The sequence below is a fragment of the Delphinus delphis genome, chromosome 3 (genome assembly GCF_949987515.2).
Source record: "Delphinus delphis chromosome 3, mDelDel1.2, whole genome shotgun sequence".
Classification (NCBI taxonomy): Eukaryota; Metazoa; Chordata; class Mammalia; order Artiodactyla; family Delphinidae; genus Delphinus; species Delphinus delphis.
The window spans coordinates 29,118,875-29,145,105 of NC_082685.1; the positions used below are offsets into that span (position 1 = coordinate 29,118,875).

Genomic DNA, 26,231 nt, shown 5'->3' on the forward strand with positions numbered 1-26,231 from the left:
CTCACAAAAATGAACTCAAATGGATTAAAAGCTTGAATATAAGACCTAAAACCATAGAACTCCTAGAAGAAAACATAGGCAATAAGCTCCTGAACGTCAGTCATTGCAATGTTTTTTTGAATTTGACACCCAAAGCAAAGGAAACTAAAGCAGAAAGGAACAAGTGGGACTACATCAAACTAAAAAGCTTCTGCACAGCAAATGAAACCATTCATAAAATGATAAGGAAACCTACTGAATGAGAGAAAATATTTGCAAATCATATATCGGATAAGGGGCTAATGTCCAAAGTATATAAAGAACTCATACCACTTGACAGCCAAAAACCAAAGAACGCAATTAAAAAATGGGGAAAGGAACTGAATAGACATCTATCCAAAGAAGACATACACAAGGCCAATGGTATGTGAAAAGATGCTCAGCATCACTAATCTTCAGGGAAATGCAAATCAAACCTATGATGAGATATCACCTCACCCCTGTCAGAATGGCTATCATCAAAAAGAGGATGTGGAGAAAAGGAACCCTGTGCACTGTTGGTGGGAATGTAAACTGGTGCAGCCATTATGGAAAACAGGATGGAGGTTTCTCAAAAACTTAAAAATAAAACTACCCTAGGACCCAGCAATTCCACTTCTTGGTATCTATCTGGAGGAAACAAAAACATCAACAGTGAAAAGATATATGCACCCCTATATTCGTTGCAGCATTACTTACAATAGCTAAGATAGGGAAACAACCAAGGTGTCCATCGACAGATGAATGGATAAAAATGACGTGATATACCATCAATGAAATATTATTCAGCCGTACAAAAGAATGAAATCTTGCCATTTGTGACAACATGAATAGACTTTGAGGGCATTATGTTAAGTGAAATAAGTCAGATAAAGAAAGACAAATACTGTATAATCTCACCTATATGTGGATCTAAAAATCTGTGTAAATAGGAATATCATTTGCTCTAAATGCCTCAATGTTTCATTGTGATAAATAGTAAATTTTGGGGACTTCCCTGGTGGCACAGTGGTTAAGAATCCACCTGCCACTTCAGGGGACATGGGTTCAAGCCCTGGTCTGGGAAGATCTCACATGCCACAGAGCAACTAAGCCCATGAACCGCAACTACTGAGCCTGCGCTCTAGAGCCTGTGAGCCACAGCTACTGAAGCCCACGCGCCTAGAGCCCATGCTCCACAACAAAGAAGCTGCCACAGTGAGAAGCCTGTGCAGTGCAATGAAGAGTATCCCCCGCTCACCACAACTAGAGAAAGCCCGCATGCACCAACGAAGACCCAACGCAGCCAAAAATAAATAAATTAATTAATTAAAAAAATTTTTGGAGAAATCTAAGTAATGTTTTTAAAGTGTTTATGAAACAAAGATGATCATAAGCAGAATTTAAAAAAATAAAAACAAACAAAGCAAAAAACAAAAAGCCAAGCTCTTGTACAGGGAACAGATTGGTGGTTGCCAGAGGCAGGGGCTGGGTGGACCAAACAGGTGAAGAAAGTCAAAAGTTACAAACTTTCAGTTAAAAAATAAATGAGTCACAGGGATGTGATATACAACATGGTAACTATAATTAGTAATGCTGTACTGTATATCTGAAAGTTGCTAAGAGAGTAGATCTTAAAAGTTCTCACCACCAGAAAAAAAATTTGTAACTATGTATGGTGACAGATGTTAACTAGATCTACTGGTCATCATTTTGCAATACATACAAATATCAAATCATTATGTTGTATACATTGTATGTCAGTTAAACCTCAAAAAAGTTGGTATAGATAAAATATCAAACTTGAACCTAGAAAGCCTCAAGGTCCAACTATCAATTTATAGGAGATACAGGACAGAGGAACATGTTAAACAGCCACAGGTGTGCAATCAGAAAACAAGCCAGACTATGGGAAATGCTACAGGCAAACAATACAGTTTCTTCAACAAATAAATCATAAAACCTAAAAAAAGAGGTTGAAATGGAAGGAGAAACCATAGATTAAAATAATTGAAGAGAAATCAGCCAGTTGCACAAGGTGGATCTCATCTGGATTCATAGTAAGTACAGGTAAAAATCTATAGTAATTACACAAAGGAACATGAGAGAAAGTCAAAGTCACTAATACCAAAGACAGCAGAAAAAGAAAGAAGGAACAGTGGATCACAAAAGGGCCAGAAAACAAAGAATAAAATGACAATACTAAGTCCCTATCATTAATTAGTTTAAACGTAAACAGATTAAATTCTCCAATCAAAAGACATGAAACAGCTGAATGAATAAAACCAACAAGAGCCAATGTTATGATGCCTATAAGAGACTCACTATAGCCATAAGGACCCAGATGGACTGAGAATGAAGGGATGGAAAAAGGCATTGCAGGGCTTCCCTGGTGGCGCAGTGGTTGAGAATCTGCCTGCCAATGCAGGGGACACGGGTTTGAGCCCTGGTCTGGGAAGATCCCACATGCCGCGGAGGAACTAGGCTCGTGAGCCACAACTACTGAGCCTGCGCATCTGGAGCCTGTGCTCCACAACAAGAGAGGCCGCGATAGTGAGAGGCCCGCGCAACGCGATGAAGAGTGGCCCCTGCTTGCCGCAACTAGAGAAAGCCCTCGCACAGAAACGAAGACCCAACACAGCCAAAAATAAATAAATAAATATTTAAAAAAAAAAAAAGGCATGGCAAACTTTCAAGCAAATGGTAATCCCATGCCCCCCAAAAAGCAGGGGTAGCTATATTTATATCAGACAAAATAGACTTCAAACTAAAAGTGTTAAAAAGAGACAAAGAAGGCCATTATATAATGGTAAAGTGGTAGATACATCAAGAAGATATAACAATTATAAATATTTATGCACCCAACAGTGGAGCATGTAAATATATAAAGCACAAACTAGCAGAGCTAAAAGGAGAAATAAACCATAATAGGATAAAGTTGGGGACTTGAATATCCCACTCTCAAAAATGGACAGATCATCCAGACAGAAAGTCATAAAGGAAACAGAGGATTTCAACAACACTATAGACCCAATGGACCTAACAAACATACATAGAACATTCTATCCAACAATGGCAGAAGTGTACGTGGAACATTTTCTAGGATAGACCATATGTTAGGCCACAAAACAAGTCTTAGCAAATTCAGGAAGATTAAAATCATACCAAATATCTTCTCTGACCACAATGCTATGAAACTAGAACTCAATAACAAGAGGAAAACTGGAAAATTCAAAAATATATGGAAATTAAAAAACACTCTCCTGAATAACCAATAGATTAAGGAAGAAACTAAAGGGGAAATAAAAAGAGACAAATTAAAATGGAAACACAAATACCAGAACTTCTGGGATGCATTAAAACCCGCTCTAAGAGGGAAGTTCATAGCAATAAGCACCTACATTAAGGAAGATCCCAAATAAACAATCTAATTTTGTGCCTTAAGGAACTAGAAAAAGAAGAACAAACTGAGCCCAAAGTTAGCAGAATAAAGGAAATAATAAATATTGCAGCATAAATAAATAAAATAGAAAAGAGAGAAACAATAGAAAAGGTTAACCAAACAAAGAGTTGGTTCTTTAAAATGATAAACAAAATTGACAAACCCTTAATTAGACTACCTAGGGAAAAAACAGAGAGGACCCAAATAAACAAAATTATGAATGAATAAGGACACATTATTTAATAATTTATACTACAGAAATACAAAGGATCATAAGAGGCTCCTCTGAATAATTATACACCAACAAACTGAACTACCTAGAAGAAATGGAAAAATTCTTAAAGACATACAACTTATCAAAACTGCATCAGGAAGAAATAGAAAATCTGAATGACCAATTGCTAGTCAGGAAGAAATAGAAAATCCGAACGACCAATTGCTAGTCAAGAGATTGAATCAGTAATCAAAAATCTCCCAATGAAGAAAAGCTTAGGACCAGATGGCTTCACTGGTGAATTTTCCCAAACATTTTAAGCAGAATCAACACCAATTCGTCTCAAACTCTTCCAAAAAATCAAAGAGGAGGGAACACTTTCCCAACCTCATTTTCAAGGCCAGCATTACCCTGATACCAAAACCAGAAAAGGACACTATCAGAAAAGAAAACTACAGGTCAGTATCCCTGATAAGTACAGATGCAAAAATTCTCAATAAAATACTAGCAAATCAAATTCAGCAGCATATTAAAATGATCATACACCATGATCCAGTGGGATTTATCTCTGGGATGCAAGAATGGTTCAACATATGCAAATCAATCAATGTGATAATCCAATTAATAGGATAAAAGAAAAAATCATATGATTATCTCAAGAGATGCAGAAAAAGCATTTGACAATACTCAACATCCATTCATGATAAAAACTCTTAACAGTATAGGCATAGAAAAAACCCAACTCAACAAAATAAAGGCCATATATGACAAGCCCGCAGCTAACATCATACTCAATGGAAAACTGTTGAAAGCTTTTCCTCTAAGATCAGGAACAAGACAGGAGTGCCCATTCTCACCACTCCTAGTCAACATAGTATTAGAAGTCCTAACTGGAATAATCAGGAAGAAAAATAAAGAAGATGTATCAGAACTGGAAAAGAAGCAGTAAAATTGTCCCTATTTGCCAATGGCATGATTTTATATATAGAAAATCCTAAAGACTCAAAAAAAGAATGTTAAGACTTAATCAGTAAATTCAGTAAAGTTGCAGGATACAAAATTAACAAACAAAAACCAGTAGCATTTCTATACACCAACAATGAATTTTCTGAATAAGAAATAAAATAAATAAATCCCACTTATAATAGCATCAAAAAATACTTAGGAATACATTTAATCAAGGAGGTGAAAGATCTCTACTCTGAAAACTACAAGACATTGAAAGAAATCAAAGAAAACACAAATAAATGGAAGGTATCTTGTGTACATGGACTGGAAGAATTAAGAGTGTTAAAATGTCAATACTACCAAAAGCCATTTATAGATTCAATGTAATTCCTATTAAGATTCCAATAGCATTTTTTTATGGAAATAGAAAAAAACACTCCTAAAAGTTATATGGAACCACAAAAGACTCCGAGTAGCCAAAGAAATACTGAGAAAGCAGAAAAAAGCAGGATGCATCATACGTCCTGGTTTCAGGCTATATTATAAAGCCATAGTCATCAAAACAGTATGGTACTGGCATAGAAACAGACAGAGAGACAATTGGAATAGAGCTGACAGCCCAGAAATAAACCCTTGCATATATGGTCAACTAATATTTGACAAAGCAGCCAAGAATACTCAATGGAAGAAGACAGTCTTTTCAATAAATGGTGCCAGGATAATTGCATATTCTCATGTACTAGAATGAAACTGGACCCATATCTATACCACTTACAAAAATTAACCCAAAATTGATTAAATACTTAAATGTAAGACCTGAAACTATAAGGAAACAGGAATAAAGCTCCTTGACATGGGTCTTGGTAATGAGTTTTTGGCTATGACACCTAAAGCACAAGTAACAAAATGGAAAATAAGCAAGTGGGACTACATCAAACTAAAAAAAAGCTTCTGCACAAGAAACCATAAAAGTGAAAAAACAACCTAAATAATGGGAAAAATATTTGCAAATAGTAGATCTGATAAAGAGTTAATATCCAAAACACATAAAGAACTCATACAACTCAATAGCAAAAAGCCCAAATAATCCAATTAAAAAATGGGCAAAGGACCTGAATAGACATTTCTCCAAAGAAAACACACAAAAGGCTAACAGATACATGAAAAAATGCTGAACATCACTGGTTATTAGGGAAATGCAAACGAAAAGCACAATGAGATAACACCTCACGCCTATTAGAATGGCCATCAAAAAGACAAGGGATAACAAATGCTGGTGAGGATGTGGAGAAAAGGAGACCGCTGTGCAACGTTGGTGGGACTGGAAACAGTATGGAGGTTCCTGAAAAATTAAAAATTAAACCATATGATCCAGCAATTCTACTTCTGAGAATGTATCTGAAGAAATGGAAACACTATGTCAAAGAGATATTTGCACTCCCATGTTCATAGCAGCATAATCAAGATATGGAAACAATGTAAGTGTCCACTGATGGATGAATGAATAAAGAAACTGTAGTATGTGTGTGTGTGTGTGTGTGTATATATATATATGTATGTATATGTATACATATATATACAAATACATACAATATACATATGTGTGTGTATATATATGTGTGTGTATATATATATATACACACACAATGAAATATTACTGAGCCATAAAAAATGGGAAATCCTACCATTTGCAACAACATGATGGAACTTGAAGGCATTATGCTAAGTGAAATAAGTCAGACAGAGAAAGACAAACACTGTATGATCTCACTTATACGTGGAACTAAAAACAAAACAAACTCATAGAAAAACATATCAAGCTTGAGGTTTACCAGAGGCAGAGAGTGGGGAAAGGGGAAACTGGATGAAGGTGGTGGAAAGGTACAAACTTCTAGATACAAGATAAATAAGTACTAGGGATGTAATGTACAACATGATGACTAGAGTTAACACTGCTGTATGATATACAGGAAAGTTGTTGAAAGACTAAATCCTATGAGTTCTCATCACAATTTTCCTTTTTTCTCTTCTTTTTTATTGTTTCTTTATGAGAAGATGAATGCTAGCTGAATCTATTGTGCTAATTATTATTTCACAATATAAGTAAATCAACTATCATGCTGTATGTCATAAAGTTATACAGTGATGTAAGTCAATTATTTCTCAGTAAGACTGGGGAAAATGAGCTAGTGATGAAAGGGAAAACTACAGATTAAAAAAATTTAAGAGAACCCAGCTATTCCCTTCTTGGTATATATCCAGAGGACGCCAAAACATTAATTCAAAAAATATATACACCTCTATGTTCACTGCAGTATTATTTACAATAGCTAAGATATGGAAACAACCTAACTGTCCACTGATGGATGAATGAATAAAGAAATTGCGGGAGGATGAGGGGAAGATGGCAGAAGAGTAAGACACGGAGATCACCTTCCTCCCCACAGATACACCAGAAATACATCTACACGTGGAACAACTCCTACAGAACACCTACTGAATGCTGGCAGAAGACCTCAGACCTCCCAAAAGGCAAGAAACTCCCCACGTACCTGGGTAGGGCAAAAGAAAAAAAGAAAAAACAGAGACAAAAGAATAGGGATGGGACCTGCACCAATGGGAGGGAGCTGTGAAGGAGGAAAGGTTTCCACACACTAGGAAGCCCCTTCGCGGGCGGAGACTGCGGGTGGTGGAGGGGGACAGCGCAGCAACAGGGATGTGGAGGGCAAAGCAGAGAGATTCCTGCACAGAGGATCGGTGCTGACTGGCACTCACCAGCCTGAGAGGCTTGTCTGCTCACCCGCCGGGGCGGGCGGGGCTGCGAGCTAAGGCTCGGGCTTTGGTCAGAGCGCAGCGAGACGACTGGGGTTGGCGGCGTGAACACAGCCTTCAGGGGATTAGTGCACCACGGCTAGATGGGAGGGAGTCCGGGGAGAAGTCTGGACCTGCCGAAGAGGCAAGAGACTTTTTCTTCCCTCTTTGTTTCCTGGTGCGCGAGGAGAGGGGATTAAGAGTGCTGCTTAAAGGAGCTCCAGAGATGGGCGCGAGCCGCGGCTAAAAGCACGGACCCCAGAAACGGGCAGGAGACGCTAAGACTGCTGCTGCCGCCACCAAGAAGCCTGTGTGCGAGCACAGGTCACTATCCACACCTCCCTTCCGGGAGCCTGTGCAGCCCGCCACTGCCAGGTTCCTGGGATCCAGGGACAACTTCCCCGGGAGAACGCACGTCACGCCTCAGGCTGGTGCAATGTCATGCCGGCCTCTGCTGCGGCAGGCTCGCCCCGCACTCCGTGCCCCTCCCTCCCCCCGGCCTGAGTGAGCCAGAGCCCCCGAATCAGCGGCTCCTTTAACCCCGTCCTGTCAGATCGAAAAACAGACGCCCTCCGGCGACCTACACGCAGAGGCGGGGCCAAATCCAAAGCTGAGCCCCTGGGAGCTGTGAGAACAAAGAAGAGAAAGGGAAATCTCTCCCAGCAGCCTCAGAAACAGCGGATTAAAGCTGAACAATCAACTTGATGTACCCTGCATCTGTGGAATACATGCATAGACAACAAATCATCCCAAATTAAGGAGGTGGACTTTGAGAGCAAGATTTATGATTTTTCCCCCTTTTCCTCTTTTTGTGAGTGTGTATGTGTAGGCTTCTGTGTGAGATTTTGTCTGTATAGCTTTGCTTCCACCATTTGTCCTAGGGTTCTATCCGTCCGTTTTTATTTTTTTCTTAAGAATTATTTTTTATTTTAATAACTTTATTTTACTTTATCTTTTCTTCCTTCCTTCCTACTTCTACTAATTCTTTCTCCCTACTTTTTCTCCCTTTTATTCTGAGCCGTGTGGATGAAAGGTTCTTGGTGCTGCAGCCAGGAGTCAGTGCTGTGCCTCTGAGGTGGGAGAGCCAACTTCAGGACACTGGTCAACAAGAGACCTCCCAGCTCCACATAATATCAAATGGCGAAAATCTCCCAGAGATCTCCATCTCAACGCCAGCTCCCAGCTTCACTCAACGCCCAGCAAGCTACAGTGCTGGACACCCTATGCCAAACAACTAGCAAGACAGGAACACAACCCCACCCATTAGCAGAGAGGCTGCCTAAAATCATAATAAGTCCACAGACACCCCAAAACACACCACCAGACGTGGACCTGCCCACCAGAGAGACAAGATCCAGTCTCATCCACCAGAACAGAGGCACTAGTCCCCTCCACCAGGAAGCCTACACAACCCACCGAACCAGCCTTAGCCACTGGGGACAGACACCAAGAACAACGGGAACTACAAACCTGCATCCTGCAAAAAGGAGACCCCAAACACAGTAAGATAAGCAAAATGAGAAGACAGAAAAACACACAGCAGATGAAGGAGCAAGATAAAAACCCACCAGACCAAACAAATGAAGAGGAAATAGGCAGGCTACCTGAAAAAGAATTCAGAATAATGATAGTAAAGATGATCCAAAATCTTGGAAATAGAATAGACAAAATGCAAGAAACATTTAACAAGGACCTAGAAGAACTAAAGATGAAACAAACAATGATGAACACCACAATAAATGAAATGAAAAATACTCTAGATGGGATCAATAGCATAATAACTGAGGCAGAAGAACGGATAAGTGACCTGGAAGATAAAATAGTGGAAATAACTACTGCAGAGCAGAATAAAGAAAAAAGAATGCAAAGAACTGAGGACAGTCTCAGAGACCTCTGGGACAACATTAAATGCACCAACATTCGAATTATAGGGGTTCCAGAAGAAGAAGAGAAAAAGAAAGGGACTGAGAAAATATTTGAAGAGATTATAGTTGAAAACTTCCCTAATATGGGAAAGGAAATAGTTAATCAAGTCCAGGAAGCACAGAGAGTCCCATACAGGATAAATCCAAGGAGAAATACGCCGAGACACATATTAATCAAACTGTCAAAAATTAAATACAAAGAAAGCATATTAAAAGCAGCAAGGGAAAACCAACGAATAACACACAAGGGAATCCCCATAAGGTTAGCAGCTGATCTTTCAGCAGAAACTCTGCAAGCCAGAAGGGAGTGGCAGGACATATTTAAAGTGATGAAGGAGAAAAACCAGCAACCAAGATTACTCTACCCAGCAAGGATCTCATTCAGATTTGATGGAGAAATTAAAACCTTTATAGACAAGCAAAAGCTGAGAGTTCAGCACCACCAAACCAGCTTTACAACAAATGCTAAAGGAACTTCTCTAGGCAAGAAACACAAGAGAAGGAAAAGACCTACAATAATGAACCCAAAACAATTTAGAAAATGGGAATAGGAACATACATATCGATAATTACCTTAAATGTAAATGGACTAAATGCTCCCACCAAAAGACACAGATTGGCTGAACGGATACAAAAACAAGACCCATATATATGCTGTCTACAAGAGACCCACTTCAGACCTAGAGACACTGAAAGTAAGGGGATGGAAAAAGATATTTCATGCAAATGGAAACCAAAAGAAAGCTGGAGTAGCAATTCTCGTATCAGACAAAATAGACTTTAAAATAAAGACTATTAGAAGAGACAAAGAAGGACACTACATAATGATCAAGGGATCAATCCAAGAAGAAGATATAACAATTGTAAATATTTATGCACCCAACATAGGAGCACCTCAATACATAAGGCAAATACTAACAGCCATAAAAGGAGAAATCGACAGTAACACATTCATACTAGGGAACTTTAACACCCCACTTTCACCAATGGACAGATCATTCAAAATGAAAATAAATAAGGGAACACAAGCTTTAAATGATACATTAAACAAGATGGACTTAATTGACATTTATAGGACACTCCATCCAAAAACAACAGAATACACATTTTTCTTAAGTGCTCATGGAACATTCTCCAGGATAGGTCATATCTTGGGTCAAAAATCAAGCCTTGGTAAATTTAAGAAAATTGAAATTGTATCAAGTATCTTTTCCGACCACAACACTATGAGACTAGATATCAATTACAGGAAAAGATCTGTAAAAAATACAAACACATGGAGGCTAAACAATACACTACCTAATAACGAAGTGATCACTGAAGAAATCAAAGAGGAAATCAAAAAATACCTAGAAACAAATGACAATGGAGACACGACGACCCAAAACCCAAAACCTATGCAGCAAAAGCAGTTCTAAGAGGGAAGTTTATAGCAATACAAGCCCACCTTAAGAAACAGGAAACATCTCGAATAAACAACCTAACCTTGCACCTAAAGCAATTAGAGAAAGAACAAAAAAACCCCAAAGTTAGCAGAAGGAAAGAAATCATGAAAATCAGATCAGAAATAAATGAAAAAGAAATGAAGGAAACGATAGCAAAGATCCATAAAACTAAAAGCTGGTTCTTTGAGAAGATAAACAAAATAGATAAACCATTAGCCAGACTCATCAAGAAAAAAAGGGAGAAGACTCAAATCAATTAGAAATGAAAAAGGAGAAGTAACAACTGACACTGCAGAAATACAAAAGATCATGAGAGATTACTACAAGGATCTCTATACCAATAAAATGGACAACCTGGAAGAAATGGACAAATTCTTAGAAATGCACAGCCTGCCAAGACTCAACCAGGAAGAAATAGAAAATATGAACAGACCAATCACAAGCACTGAAATTGAAACTGTGATTAAAAATCTTCCAACACACAAAAGCCCAGGACCAGATGGCTTCACAGGCGAATTCTATCAAACATTTAGAGAAGAGCTAACACCTATCCTTCTCAAACTCTTCCAAAATATAGCAGAGGAGGAACACTCCCAAATTCATTCTACGAGGCCACCATCACCTTGATACCAAAACCAGACAAGGATGTCACAAAGAAAGAAAACTACAGGCCAATATCACTGATGAACATAGATGCAAAAATCCTCAACAAAATACTAGCAAACAGAATCCAACAGCACATTAAAAGGATCATACACCATGATCAAGTGGGGTTTATGCCAGGAATGCAAGGATTCTTCAATATACGCAAATCAATCAATGTGATACACCATATTAACAAACTGAAGGAGAAAAACCATATGATCATCTCAATAGATGCAGAAAAAACTTTCGACAAAATTCAACACCCATTTATGATAAAAACCCTGCAGAAAGTAGGCATAGAGGGAACTTTCCTCAACATAATAAAGGCCATATATGACAAACCCACAGCCAACATCATCCTCAATGGTGAAAAACTGAAAGCATTTCCACTAAGATCAGGAACAAGACAAGGTTGCCCACTCTCACCACTCTTATTCTACATAGTTTTGGAAGTTTTAGCCACAGCAATCAGAGAAGAAAAGGAAATAAAAGGAATCCAAATCGGAAAAGAAGTAAAGCTGTCACTGTTTGCAGATGACATGATACTATACATAGACAATCCTAAAGATGCTACCAGAAAACTACTAGAGCTAATCAATGAATTTGGTAAAGTTGCAGGATACAAAATTAATGCACAGAAATCTCTGGCATTCCTATACACTAATGATGAAAATCTGAAAGTGAAATCAAGAAAACACTCCCATTTGCCATTGCAACAAAAAGAATAAAATATCTAGGAATAAACCTACCTAAGGAGACAAAAGACCTGTATGCAGAAAATTATAAGACATTGATGAAAGAAATTAAAGATGATACAAATAGATGGAGAGCTATAACATGTTCTTGGATTGGAAGAATCAACATTGTGAAAATGACTCTACTACCCAAAGCAATCTACAGATTCAATGCAATCCCTATCAAACTACCACTGGCATTTTTCACAGAACTAGAACAAAAAATTTCACAATTTGTATGGAAACACAAAAGACCCCGAATAGCCAAAGCAATCTTGAGAACGAAAAACGGAGCTGGAGAAATCAGGCTCCCTGACTGTAGACTATACTACAAAGCTACAGTAATGAAGACAGTATGGTACTGGCACAAAAACAGAAAGACAGATCAATGGAACAGGATAGAAAGCCCAGAGATAAACCCACGCACATATGGTTACCTTATCTTTGATAAAGGAGGCAGGAATGTACAGTGGAGAAAGGACAGCCTCTTCAATAAGTGGCGCTGTGAAAACTGGGCAGGTACATGTAAAAGTATGAGATTAGATCACTCCCTAACACCATACACAAAAATAAGCTCAAAATGGATTAAAGACCTAAATGTAAGGCCAGAAACTATCAAACTCTTAGAGGAAAACATAGGCAGAACACTCTATGACATAAATCACAGCAAGCTCCTTTGTGACCCACCTCCTAGAGAAATGGAAATAAAAACAAAAATAAACAAATGGGACCTAATGAAACTTCCAAACTTTTGGACAGCAAAGGTAACCATAAACAAGACCAAAAGACAACCTTCAGAATGGGAGAAAATATTTGCAAATGAAGCAACTTACAAAGGATTAATCTCCAAAATTTACAAGCAGCTCATGCAGCTCAATAACAAAAAAACAAACAACCCAATCCAAAAATGGGCAGAAGACCTAAATAGACATTTCTCCAAAGAAGATATACAGACTGCCATCAAACACATGAAAGAATGCTCAACATCATTAATCATTAGGGAAATGCAAATCAAAACTACAATGAGATATCATCTCACACCGGTCAGAATGGCCATCATCAAAAAATCTAGAAACAATAAATGCTGGAGAGGGTGTGGAGAAAAGGGAACGCTCCTGCACTGCTGGTGGGAATGTGAATTGATACAGCCACTATGGAGAACAGTATGAAGGTTCCTTAAAAAACTACAAATAGAACTACCATATGACCCAGCAATCCCACTACTGGGCATATACCCTGAGAAAACCATAATTCAAAAAGAGTCATGTACCAAAATGTTCATTGCAGCTCTATTTACAATAGCCCGGAGATGGAAACAACCTAAGTGCCCATCATCAGATGAATGGATAAAGAAGATGTGGCACATATACACAATGGAATATTACTCAGCCATAAAAAGAAACGAAATTGAGCTATTTGTAATGAAGTGGATAGACCTAGAGTCTGCCATACAGAGTGAAGTAAGTCAGAAAGAGAAAGACAAATACCGTATGCTAACACATATATATGGAATTTAAGAAAAAAAGATGTCATGAAGAACATGGGGTAAGACAGGAATAAAGACACAGACCTACTGGAGAACGGACTTGAGGATATGGGGAGGTGGGAAGGGTGAGCTGTGGTGAAGCGAGAGAGAGGCATGGACATATATACACTACCAAACGTAAGGTAGATAGCTAGTGGGAAGCAGCCGCATAGCACAGGGAGATCTGCTCGGTGCTTTGTGACCTCCTGGAGGGGAGGGATAGGGAGGGTGGGAGGGAGGGAGATGCAAGAGGGAAGAGATATGGGAACATATGTATAACTGATTCAATTTGTTATAAAGCAGAAACTAACACACCATTGTAAAGCAATTATACCCCAATAAAGATGTTAAAAAAAAAAAGAAATTGCAGTATATATAATCGAATACTACTCAGCTGTAAAAAGAATGAAAGCCTGCCAGTTGTGACAATGTGGATGGGCCTTGAAGGTATTATTCTAAGTGAAATAAGTCAGAAGGAGAAAGACAGATCCTGAATGATTTCACCCATATGTGGAATCTAAAAAACAAATGAACAAACAAAATAAAACAAAAACAAACTCAGTGATACAGAGAGTAGATTAGTGGTTACCAGAGGGAAAGGGGTTTGGAGGGTGGGCAAAACGGGTGAAGGGGGTCAGCTGTATGGTGATGGGTACTAACTACAGCTGTGGTGGTGATTACTTTGTAGTGTATACAGATGTTGAATTATAATGCTGTAAACCTGAAACCTGTATAATAACAAAAAATTTGTTGCAAAAGGTAGATCTTATTTGGATTCTGATTCAAACAAATAAAGTACTACTTTATTTTATGCTACTCATGAGGCAATTGAAATATTGAACAATGACTGGCTATTCGATATTAAGAACTTATTGTGTTTCTTTGTTGTGATATTGTTGTTATGCTTTTAAAGTGTTTTTTAAGGATACACTCTGATATACTACAGATGAAATGATCTGATGTTTGGGACTTGCTTCAGAAAAATATGGGAGGCGGAGGAGTGGATGAAGGTAAGGAGGAAACAAGATGTGTTGATAATGGTAGGAGCTGGAGTCCATGCGGTGCATTATGAATATGCAGTCTTCTTTTTGATGTCGGCTATCATTTTGATATTGGCTAAAGCCTGACATAATATTTATTAAATTAGCCACTGCTTATATTTAAATGCACTCGTTACTCCGATAACTTACTACTGTCTTTAAGTTATTAACTCTACCCATTGACGAAGCAGACCGCAAGGGCAATATTCTGAGCATGCGTAGCCTGCTAGGGCTGTGACTTCAGGCAACTTGCTTACCCTCTCCCTCAGGTCCCATCTGCTCAATGGGGATTATGAGAGGGTCTACTTGATAGGGTTATTGCGAGGTCACCCAAGACAAAGGATTTAGCACAATGCTCTGCGGCAAGGGAGTGTCTGATGAACACTGGCTGTCAATTACAGTGAAAATTTCTGAGTTTGCTGGTTTCTTATTTTGGTAACTTATTGCAGTTCTTGAAAACCACAAGCCTACTGGTGAAGAAAATACAGGATTCTGGATTTTAATGAATCCCAGACAGCTTTCTACAAGTAAGAAAATATACTGGGTAGGTTGACATGAATCCACAGCTCACAGCTCTTCAAAGACCAATAACGATACGACCCTTCTCTTATGTTGGTCTTTCCCAAGTGGGAAATCACGTGATCCCCTCAGAGGCAAAGCCTGAAACGTAGCACGTGGCTTTCAGCCCCCCTCTAGCTCCGTCTTCTGGTTCTCTAGTTCTGTGCCACCTGAGAGTGTTCTCTCTGGAACATGATCGAGCCCCTGCCCACCTCTCTCCCCATCTCAAATAGTCTCCCTGTCCACTACATTCCAGCCACACTGGCCTATGTCTGTCCTTCAAAAACACCTCCCTCTTCTCTTTTTCTGCCAGGAAAAGAGTGCTCTTTTCCTGATTTTCACACGGCTCCTTTTCATTCAAGCCTCTGTTTAAACATCATCTGCTGAGGAACCCTCCCTGAACGCCCACCCCCCGTTGCCCCTCTTCCCCAGTATACAACACATTTTTATTTTCATATTAGCACCTAACGCTGCTTGATATTTTCTTGTCCAGGCTGTGTTTATTATTCCGATCCCTCAGTAGAATAGGAAGTCCACGGAAGAGGACGCTTGTCTGCTTATGGACCACTGCCTCCCTAGCTACTAGAATAGTTCTCGGCCCATACTAGGAATTCAATAAATACAGGCTGATTTAATGCATGCTTAAATCCAAGAATCAATAAGGGGTTGAAACTGAAACATACCAACAGCGTCAGAGAGTCCGTAGACCCTTTGGCCATAGGCATCCGTCTTATCCCAGATGAAGGTGTAGGCCAGGTTGGGAGAGGCCTGGAATGACTTCTGGAAGAGGTGCCCCTCTACAGCTACCATCAGATGAACCTTGATGAGGTTCAGGGGCACCGTGGACTGGGTCATGGTGATCTTCAGCAGCGACTTGTAGCCTGCGGTCCTGGAGCTCAGGTAGCGAAGCTTCACGTTGGAACCAGGCAGCTCAATTTCTTCATGAAGAACCTGGGGAGGAAACGCAAGCTAGATACACTGCATCAAAGGCACCCCGGCAGCTGGGCTGCTTGCAACCCGAGGCTACCTGTCTGCTACCACCCCCACCAAAGCATCACGCCTTACGGGGGAGTGCAAGAACCACGTTCCGTGGCTGAGAAGAGAGAAAAAACCCCCCGACAACCAAAACTTTATCCTGCACTACGGAGCAAAGTGGCTGAGGTTATGATTTTTGGATTAATAATTATTCTTGGTCACTGTTGTGTTTCTTTTTAAAACCACGCTGTTGGCAAAAGATGTAAATAAGAACAGCAGGCTTTATTGCTAGTTGCATGCAAGGAGGCCACAAGAGGCTGTAATTATATGAACCTGCAACTTCCACCGACAATTGCTATAAAGCAACAGGGAGGCAATAATGTAATATGCCCTCTGTCGTAACACTGATGTAGATCATTAAAGCGCCTCTTATCATGTATCTCTGTGACTAACAGGAATAAAAAGCAATTTGCAGGTGCGTTGCACATATGTGTATTGTTTTTATTCTATTAAAAGCTCCAGTGACTGCTAAAGTCTGGAAACATCCGGAATGTCCAGGAGAGATTCAGTTTTCTCTCCAGTGACTACAAATTCTACTGCGTTCTTACTTTTTGCCCCTCCCCCTTAATATTAGTTTCTGGCTTATCCAGGCAGAGAGAGATGGTGGGAGGAAGTCAGCCAGCCAGTTTGGGGCAGGGCAGTACTGAGAGTCCCACCCTGGTACCCGGTGCTCCTACCTGGGTCTCAGGCACGATGGGATTCTGCCCAGGGGCAGCGCTGAAGAAGGTGGACAGCGGGGAGGAGATGATGATTGGATCCGGCCGGACAAAGCCACTGAGGTCGCAGCTGGGGATGGAGTTCTCCTCTGTCTTCATCACCAGAGTGTCCATGGCATAAAAGCTATTCCACGGCAGCCACACGGTACGCTCCTGGCTCATGAACGGGGCTCGCTCAAAGTGCAGGGTCAAGGAGGCGCCGCCATTGGCGATCAGGTCAAACCTGGAGAGGGGGTAAGTGAGCTCACTGAGAGGGGTGAACTCACCTGCAGACCAGGTAGGTGCTCTGACCTCCAGGCTTAAAGTAGTGGGAGGGGCAGAGCAGGCAGGAGAAGAACATGGGCTTCGTGGGAACCCAAACTCTACCACTTACTAGTTGTGTGACTATGGGCAAGTTGCTAACCCTCTCTCAGCCCCCGTTTTTTCATCTGTGAAATGGAAATAATTATACCAATGTCCCGGTGTGGCTGAGAGGATGAAATTTTGTGATGAATTCAAAGTAGGGGTCAGCCGACTCGGCCCATGAGCTAAAGCTGGCCCACAGCCTGTTTTGGTAAAAAGTTTCATTGGAATCCCAGCCACGCCCATTGATTAGCTTATCCTCTCCAGCTGTTTCTGACCTACAGTGGAAGAGCCTGGTAGTTTTAACAGGAACCATACGGCATCAAAGCCTAAAATAGATACTACCTGGCCCTTTACAGAAAATGTATGTCCCCCTCCTCCCCCCTTCCCAGGTGTAAAGCATTTAGCATCGTGCTAGGCTAATAGGAGTCTTCACTACATCGTGGAGTTACAATGATTCAATTCTAGGACACAGGGAGGGGCTCATGAAAGCTTTCTTTTCTTCGACCTGTACTGTTTCTGTTGGTTTCACAGAACCTTAATGTTTTTTGAGATACAATTGACGTATAATATTATATTAGTTTCAGGTGTACAACATAATTCAATATTTGTATATATTGTGAAATGATCACCACCATAAATCCATTCATCACCACACCTAGTTACAATTTTTTTTCCTTGTGCTAAAAACTTAAGATGTCTCAGCAACTTTCAAATATACAATGTGGTAATAGTAACTACAGGCACCATGTTATACATACATCCCAGGACTTGTTTATCACTAGAAGTGTGGACTTTTTAACCCCCTTCATCCATTTTGCCTTGTTTCTGATACTTTTTTCCAAAACACAAATTTATTTGGCATTTGGATGAAATGGTTCTTACTATTTCTGATATTTCTGACAATCGTTCTTAAACTATATTCCTGTTTTCCTACAGAGCTGGATGGAAGTGTGTTACTAGTAAAGTAAAATAAAGGTAGTTCTTCCCCAATTAATGGAAAAGAACGTTAATGGAGAGAAGTCTCTCAATTTTGTGCTTGACTCCTCCGCCGGGATCTCAACTCTTTGAGGGCAGTGGTACTCCCTTGTATACACTTCAGAATCCCCAGCAACTAGCAGAGTTCCTGGATCACAGTAAAAACTCAATGAAAATATACGGACTCACTGGCTTCACTGAATTTTGGTAACACTTTTAGTGTTTTTCAATAGACGTAAAATGAGTGAACATGGAACATATGAATATTAAGGTAAATATCATGGTGGAAGAGTTTATTCTATTAGTTTGTTTATATTTTATTTTGGGACATGCACGCTGCTGGGGATGCTTTTTCTTTTTAAATTTATTTATTTTTGGCTGCATTGTGTCTTCGTTGCTGCACGTGGGCTTTCTCTAGTTGCGGCCAGCGGGGGCTACTCTCGGTTGTAGCCCGCGGGCTTCTCATTGTGGTGGCTTCTCTTTGTTGGGGAGCACGGGCTCTAGGCACAAGGGCTTCAGTAGTTGTGGTGCACGGGGTCAGTTGCTCTGCGGCATGTGGGATCTTCCCAGACCAGGGCTCGAACCCGTGTCCCCTGCATGGGCAGGCAGATTCTTAACCACTGCACCACCAGGGACGCCCGGGGATGGTTTTGTAGAGGGTCCAGGAGAGTCAGATGTTTTGAAGTGAAATCGTTCCTCGTTGGGATGATTGCATCAAACCACCCATGTCTGTGGCACACACCACTACACAACAGATTGTGGGATCCCTCGGAGCATTTCCAAACACATCCTGTGACTTCCAGGGCTTTGCTACCTGGACAAGCTGAAGGATCACCGATCCATGAGGTGGGATAGATGAACCGGGAAGTGGATTTAGGCGATGATTAGTCAGGAAGCAGCTGAGGGGGATCGGGCAGCATAAGGTGGTGAGAAACCTCAGACCGAGGACTCAGAAATGTCCTCTGGTGTCGTCACAGGACTTACAGCACAAGAACACTGGCTTCTCAGAATGAACAAGCACCGAGGCAGCTCGGCATGGTACACCTTCACAGTCCTAGTGCTTTCAGCTAATTAGGACTGCCTGCACCTGGTGAATACCGAGAATATTTGGTTTCACGGGTGAAAATAGGAGGACAGGGCTACTGTGGGCTGGTGATTTTTGAAACTACCTGCAAGGCTACCTTAGGACATTAGAAAAAAAGACCAGATTCTTCACCAGAGAAAGGCAAGATTTACAGCACGTGATACGTTTATGATTTTCCAGGTTCCAGTTTTATAGAAAAAGTGTTGCATCAGATTTACATCCACCGTCTCCTCTTTCATTTGGAATAGAATACAATAGTGTGTCTCTGTGTGTTTTAAGCCTAGGGTGGGTGAGTTGTTTTCCCCTTCCCACAGATTTTGTTTCTTCTTTTTATCTTTTTCTTTAAATTTCAAGTCCATGCCCAATGGATTAAGGAAACGACAGCTTTCATCTTGGTGGAGGCCGCATGGGTGCGGGTTTTCAATCAGAGGATAATAGGGAAAGGTTGCCTCCTTCACACCGCAGGGTGACAGCTAAATGTATCTAATTAGGCTTCTCTGATTACATCCCACCCCCTCAAAACAGGAGCAAAAATAACACAACTCCTAAAGCCACAGATGAAAGCAGAAGGGGTTCACCACAGGACACTGTGGCATGTGGATCCTTGTCACCCCGCACTGCCTTTGATTTAAAATAAAATAGGAGTGAGGTTCCAAGAGCTACTCTCCCTTCCTTCTGGCCTCCGCCACACACACACACACACACACACACACACACACACACACTCACGGAAAAGCATTTACCTGCCATGGAAAAAGCATTGCTGTGGGCAGCCCTGGAGAGGTTGGCCATTCTAGTTATTTTCCATTTCTGAGACCAAACTAAAAAATATATATATATATATAGGGGGGATTCTCCCTAGAGATCTGGCCTGGTGGGTCTCCCCCCGGTCCACAAGGGGGAGGCACGTGGTTCCAAGCCAACAGCACCATCTGTCTCTTTGCAGCCTCAGTCCCAAGTAAGTGGGGCCCCATAAAGCTACTTACGTGCCATCTTGGCGGGTAATGGTGTAGCCGTATTTTGGATACTTGACAAAAGACACGTTCACACCAATCAGGGGAGTTCCATCTGTAGTTACTACTTGGCCTCGGATGAGAGAAACCAAGCTGAGAGAAAGAGAAACACAAGCTTTTGAGCCCCAGGCAGGAGAACAAGGGGACAAGGGAGTGTCGTAGAGTTCCCCTTCCCCATTGCCCACCACCCCATCCTCCTCTGGTCCCTAAGGCAAGGACGAGACCTTTAAACATGAACTTCTGGCTTCACACAATCACATCTCCATGAGAGATGTGGGCCAGAGGGATGTCTTAAGGCTGGCGTTCCCCGAGGAACAGTCTGGGGTGAAATCCACGGGCAGCATCTTCAGTCATTCTGCTGGGCAACGGGGTCCCCTGTGCACACTCCCTCTGCCCTCAGCCTCACTCCGTGTCTTGACATCACTTGCCTTTTGCTTGGCCCGAGCTTCAGGCTGCCCCTCATCACTCATGTTTGTGCCTTAGCCTGGCACGGAGAGTATTATCCTCGGGTGAGAGCTTCCCCATCTGCCTACTCATTTCCTTTTTTGGCCGTGGAGGAAGGCACTGTTACTCTTCTCCTCCAGGCTGGGATGACAGAGGGAGTGGGGGGTTGGGTGGTGGGAGCACACAAAGGTTTTTTATGAGGCTGGGACATATACATACATTATTTTTTCTGTTGCCCTTTAAAAGCAAAATTTCTCACAATCCGTGCCATCCTGAGGAAAAGAGAACATTAGAGATTTTTTTTTTTTTTTTTTTTTCTGGTAGAACTATCTTGGATTCTGGACTCCATGTAACTATGCATTTCTCTTACATCAAATTCCTGCTACCAGGATTTGGGGCAGGGGAGCGGGGAGGTGGTATATACCTCTCAACTTTTTGCCACCATGAGAGAAAGCCCCCCTGTCTCCAGATCACAGTAATTAGAACTTTCCCAAAGATGCCAGTATTCAACCAGCTCCTTCTGGGAAATCCCATAAAGCAACAGAGATGCCACAAGAGTCTACTCAAAATCCATGCAGAGAGAATGCACACGCCTCCCTTCACCTGAATTCTCCCGACTTCATAGAGAAATGGGCTCATGAGAAGTTCCATTTTTGTACTAAGTTTCCAGCCTACCAGGCAGGTTTGCGGCTGTACTGTTGGCCTTCAAGCCACTGGGCAACTTGGAGAAGGCAGAGAGGTTCTCAGGCGTCCAGATTCTTGGACACACTCCCAATTTCTGGACCAGGTAATCAAGCTGACCCGTTCTTTGCCAGAATCTTGTCCAAATCTGCTCGATTTTTGGAACGCACTTATTTCTGCAGTCCCGGGTGAACCCAAAACTGGAGGGATGCTCTCTCCAAGCACCTCTCTTTTTTATTAGCAATCCCCCCAACTGTTCAACTCCGACCCCTTGGTGATCTTGGGAGGGTTTAGACTGTTCCACTGACAGCTCTAATTGTCTGCTACTGGCTGCCTATCAAATGAATTCCATTTTTAGCTGGTTCCAACCACAATGCTATACAGTCTTTTGAAAATGGAAAACTAATTTATGAAAATAATTCTTTCGTTCAATTCCATTTCCTTATCTTAGCTCAGACTAAGATTTCTTTCAGGCCTTCCTAGACACTGTTTTAAAATCAGTGATGTGTGTTGATGACCACAAGGTACAAGCTGCTTGTGATGAGAAAACAAAATTGGGAATACATCCCACAGTGGAGTATTTTTCCCCTCCATTTTTTTATACAACTGTTATTTCTTTTAAATCATTCCTGTAGCATAAGACTTTGCAGAGTGCCATGGGAATAAAGGGAGCTGGGTTGCCTGTGATTTCTACCCTCAGTTTTCCTAATTCTTCACTGCTGCTGGCTTCCTATCGTCTCTAGGCAGTCAATTCGCAGAAAAGATTCAGCTAAGACATGCTATCAGTTCGTTTCTATTTATGATTATTGGTGTGTAACAATTATCACATTATCTAGATAGTGAGATCTGCTCTATAAATTATAGTGGTGGAGTCCAGGCATTTTAGTTATTTTTGTATGCCATTATCTAGGGGAAACGCCTTCTTAGCAGTCTTGAATTAAGCTCTTTTTTACTCCTAGCTTTGTCTTTCATTATTTGTCAGAGGATAATGCACTGAAATTCACATGCTTGGTGAACTTCAACCTATGTCTTGGAGTAACATTTTGCATTTCTGAATTATGGATCCAAGCCGACATGCTGGAGCGTGGAGCTTTCTCTAAAGCAAGCTTCTTTTGCCCAGCTCTCTGGGGCTGGTATAGTCTACCAAATATTCCGGAGCCCCTGCCTGCTCCCTACATCTTGCCTCTAACTCAGGGTGCCTTCTGGGAGTGGTAACTACTGGTGAGGAGGAGAAGATTGATTTTCAAGGCACAAGTGAAGAAAGAATATGAAGAGGAGATGAGGAAATTACTGGATTTAGGGTAGAAATAATAAAATGTTAATAGGAAGCCGACTGAAACAGAGCACGAGTCTTTGAAAGATGCCCTTATAGTCTAAGCAAACTGTATGCAGACCTCACCGAAATGCTCATGGACTAGTGCAAGGGCCTGTCATGAGTCTCTGGCAATGGGAATTATGTTCATAATTAAAAAGAAACATACCTACACAATCCCCGTCCCAGAACCGGGATTTAATAAGCAGAGAAAATATATTTTTGTTCCGAGATCTGTGGTTTATTTTTTTGAGGGTTACTCATATTAAAATAATATTACGGTGTGTAGTATAATCTGTACGTATTGATTTAATTTTAACAATCAAGAAAATAAAGTTTGAGGTTAAATAACTTGCCTAACATGACACAGCTAGAGGGTGTTGCGGGGTGGGGGGGTGGCTGAAATAGACAAGGGCTGAGATTATTTTTTTCTTCTCTATTTTATTTTTAGTAAAACCAGAACAGAGAGAGGCTAAAGTTGCTGGCCCACGGTGACCTCATTAAGAACCCTCATAGTCAAAGAGCTGCCAGGAATTGGGGCTGCACAGCTTCCCAGAGAGTTCTAAGGGGCTGCAGAATTAATTGGCTGTACCATTACCCACCACTTCCCCGTCCCACCCTCGCCAGGCTCTCCCAGGGAGGAGCGGAGTCTCAGTCACGGCCTGGTGATGTTTCCTCCCCAAAGTCTAATGAGGGAGGCTCCAAGACAATCACTTATAAGAGTAAGGCCTCCTCTAAGAAGTAAAGTCTGGTATTTCCTTCGCCAGCGAGAAGTCTGCTTAAGCACTGTTATTTCCCGAGTTGCTTCAGGGTCTGCCCAGACCTAAGTGAGGATGAAGAAAACTAAGAGAGAGACAGCATGAAGAGGGCTGTCAGAGGGGTAAGGGGGCAGGGACAAGTTCCTGGTTCCTAGAGGTTCCCAGTTCTTATTTCTCCATGAGAAGGGGTGCCCCCAAGAAGATCACACCCACCATCCTCACATCTGCGGACACCAGCGTTATCTGGACCCAGAGTGAGATCAGAGATGTGCAGGCAGGCCTGCAGAACATCCCTGCCTCTCCTAGCCTTCCTTCCGCCCTCAGAATCAGAAACAGTGCCTAGAAGACAGAACGGGCCAGGGGGCATCTCAAAGCCAACTCTTCCCCTTGCTTTGTTCTCCAGGGGTACACTTCTAACCTGACCTGGCGGTGGTGGGGGGGAGAGGAGAGGCCAAGCTGATTACAAAATAAATCCAGAATTTGCCTCTAGAATACTCATAAGCCTCACATTAGCAACTGAGAGCAAATGGAAACTCAAGAGAAACCCCCATCCCACCCCTGCCCCCCGCCATTTTGGAATGAGAAGGGGACACGCACTGGCACAATGTCTAGCACCAACTCGGCAATTAGCAGATGCCACGGATGGGGTGGGTGACTGTGAGGATTACAGCCAATCTGCTTCAAGTCTCTAGCTCATCACAGGCGTTCAATAAATTCTAGCCACTGGCATCATCTTGACTCTCAGATGCCACAAATGCTAAGTTGTGTTATTAAGTTTATAACTGCTTTTAGAAAATACTCTGCTGAATGAAATATTTCAGGGATGATCAAATAAGAGCCACAATGAGAGGTATTCTAAAAGGAGATTTAATATAACGATAATGTCATAAAATAATAGATCGTAAAAATGATCTAGAAACCAGGCAATCAACAGGTGTCTCTAAGCAGGTTCTGGGTTGCAGGTGGCCAAATCCCATAGAGGGACCAGGACTCTGCTCTGGAGCTTGACCCACAGAGAGGAAAGGGCCTTCTATGAACCAGAGCAGGGAGCTGCTCCCATGGGGTAGCTTCCAGGCCAACTAGGCCCACAGAAAAACCAGGAGCACTTCCTCCTGCTTGGACAGGAAGGGGAAGCAGCGACCTCAGCCACCTGCGGGGACAGAAGGGCGCCTACCTGCTGTTGAAGGGGTTGTCTCCAGGAATGATGTGGGTGCTGTCTTTGCCGGCCAGGAGCTTGATGCGGTCGTAGAAGGACTTCACCGCGGGTGAGTCTGTCTGGCCCTGCTTAATGATGTCCAGGGGGTCCCGGGACCCCCGGCAGAGCAGGCTGTTCTGACAGGCTGACTGCAGGCAGCAGTCAGGGTCCAGGCAGTCCACCAGGCCATCTGGAAGGGCAGAGACAGAGCCAGGGGTCAGCAGATATCATGGCACAAAGCTGCTCTGAGAGGCTAACACCTTGTCCCGAGCAGCCTCAACCCTTCCCAACGGTCTGAATTGGCAGGTTTCACACAACAAGCCTAGGATAATTCCACTATATACTCACAGGAAGTACAAGACTGAAAGGAAATAATTGAGAATGCGGACAAATGGTTAACCCCAGGCGGTAGATTAGTGTGTTTCTCTCTTTTTCTTTCTTGTATTTTTCTGGAATTTCTACTTTTTCTATCATGAGCAAGTATTATTTGAGTGGCTGGCAATAAAAACAAACATGTTGCTCTTAAACGACATTGCGCAAAAGAATTACCTGTTGCCAGATCTCAGGGGCCCGTGCTAACGGGTGTGCAAGTCATCAAAATGCATGGGATTCCTTAAATCTTGCTTCAGTGGAGAAACGCATTCCGTCCCTTCTCCCTCTAAGCCAGGGACGGTACTGCTGACTAGTGGGAGAACCAGGGTGATGAGTCTGACACTTTCCAGGGAATGTGGAGAAATGGCTTTAGCTTGAGCACCCACAAACTAAGCCATTAGTTTCCCCAATTGCTCCTGAAACTACCTTCCCCATACCTGCAGGACTTTGAACATTCTGATTTATTTGCCTCGATTCCTGCCCCTCCACCTCTTTCCCGAGCTGATTCCTATTCATCTACCCTTCAACAAATATTTGAGTGTCATCCCTGTTCGGGAAATAAAAAAAAGAACAAAGAACGATGGTGTCTGTCCTTAAGGAGCTGGCAGTATAGTGGAGGAAACAGATTATGACTCATCCTTTAAGACCCAGACTAGGTGTGGCCTCCTCCAGGAAGCCTTCCTGACGATACCCGAGCTAGCTTAGGTATTCCCGTTCTGTGTGTCCCTGAATCAGAGATTCTCAGAGAATGGTTTTGCGTCACAATCCTGTAGGGAGAATCAAGGGCCTACCCCAGAGCTCCCCAGGCACAGCTTCCAGGAGCAGGTCCTGGAGTCTGCACTTTAAACATGATTCTCAGGTGATTCTAATGCACAAGACATACTAGAGACCGCTGTTAAAGCCAACTTGCTTGTACTAGAATTAATTGTCTCCGTATGCTTGCCTTCCTGTCTGGAAAATGAGCTCTTTGAAAAGAACAGTGTCGTATCCGTTTTTATATTCATGCCTCGCTTAGTG

At 41.9% G+C, this 26,231-nt stretch overlaps 1 protein-coding gene across 1 annotated transcript in view; it reads right to left on the reverse strand.

Moving 5' to 3' along the window:
* The window catches only part of LOC132423081 (teneurin-2), a 713,011-nt gene that overhangs the window by 76,880 nt on the left and 609,900 nt on the right, over nucleotides 1–26,231 (reverse strand). Inside the window, exons 13-16 of the mRNA XM_060008418.1 lie at nucleotides 24,822–25,032; nucleotides 20,426–20,545; nucleotides 16,997–17,258; nucleotides 15,968–16,235 (exon numbers count right to left, since the gene is read on the reverse strand). Of these exons, the coding sequence (XP_059864401.1) occupies nucleotides 15,968–16,235; nucleotides 16,997–17,258; nucleotides 20,426–20,545; nucleotides 24,822–25,032 (861 nt within the window). The remainder of the gene's footprint in view (nucleotides 1–15,967; nucleotides 16,236–16,996; nucleotides 17,259–20,425; nucleotides 20,546–24,821; nucleotides 25,033–26,231) is intronic.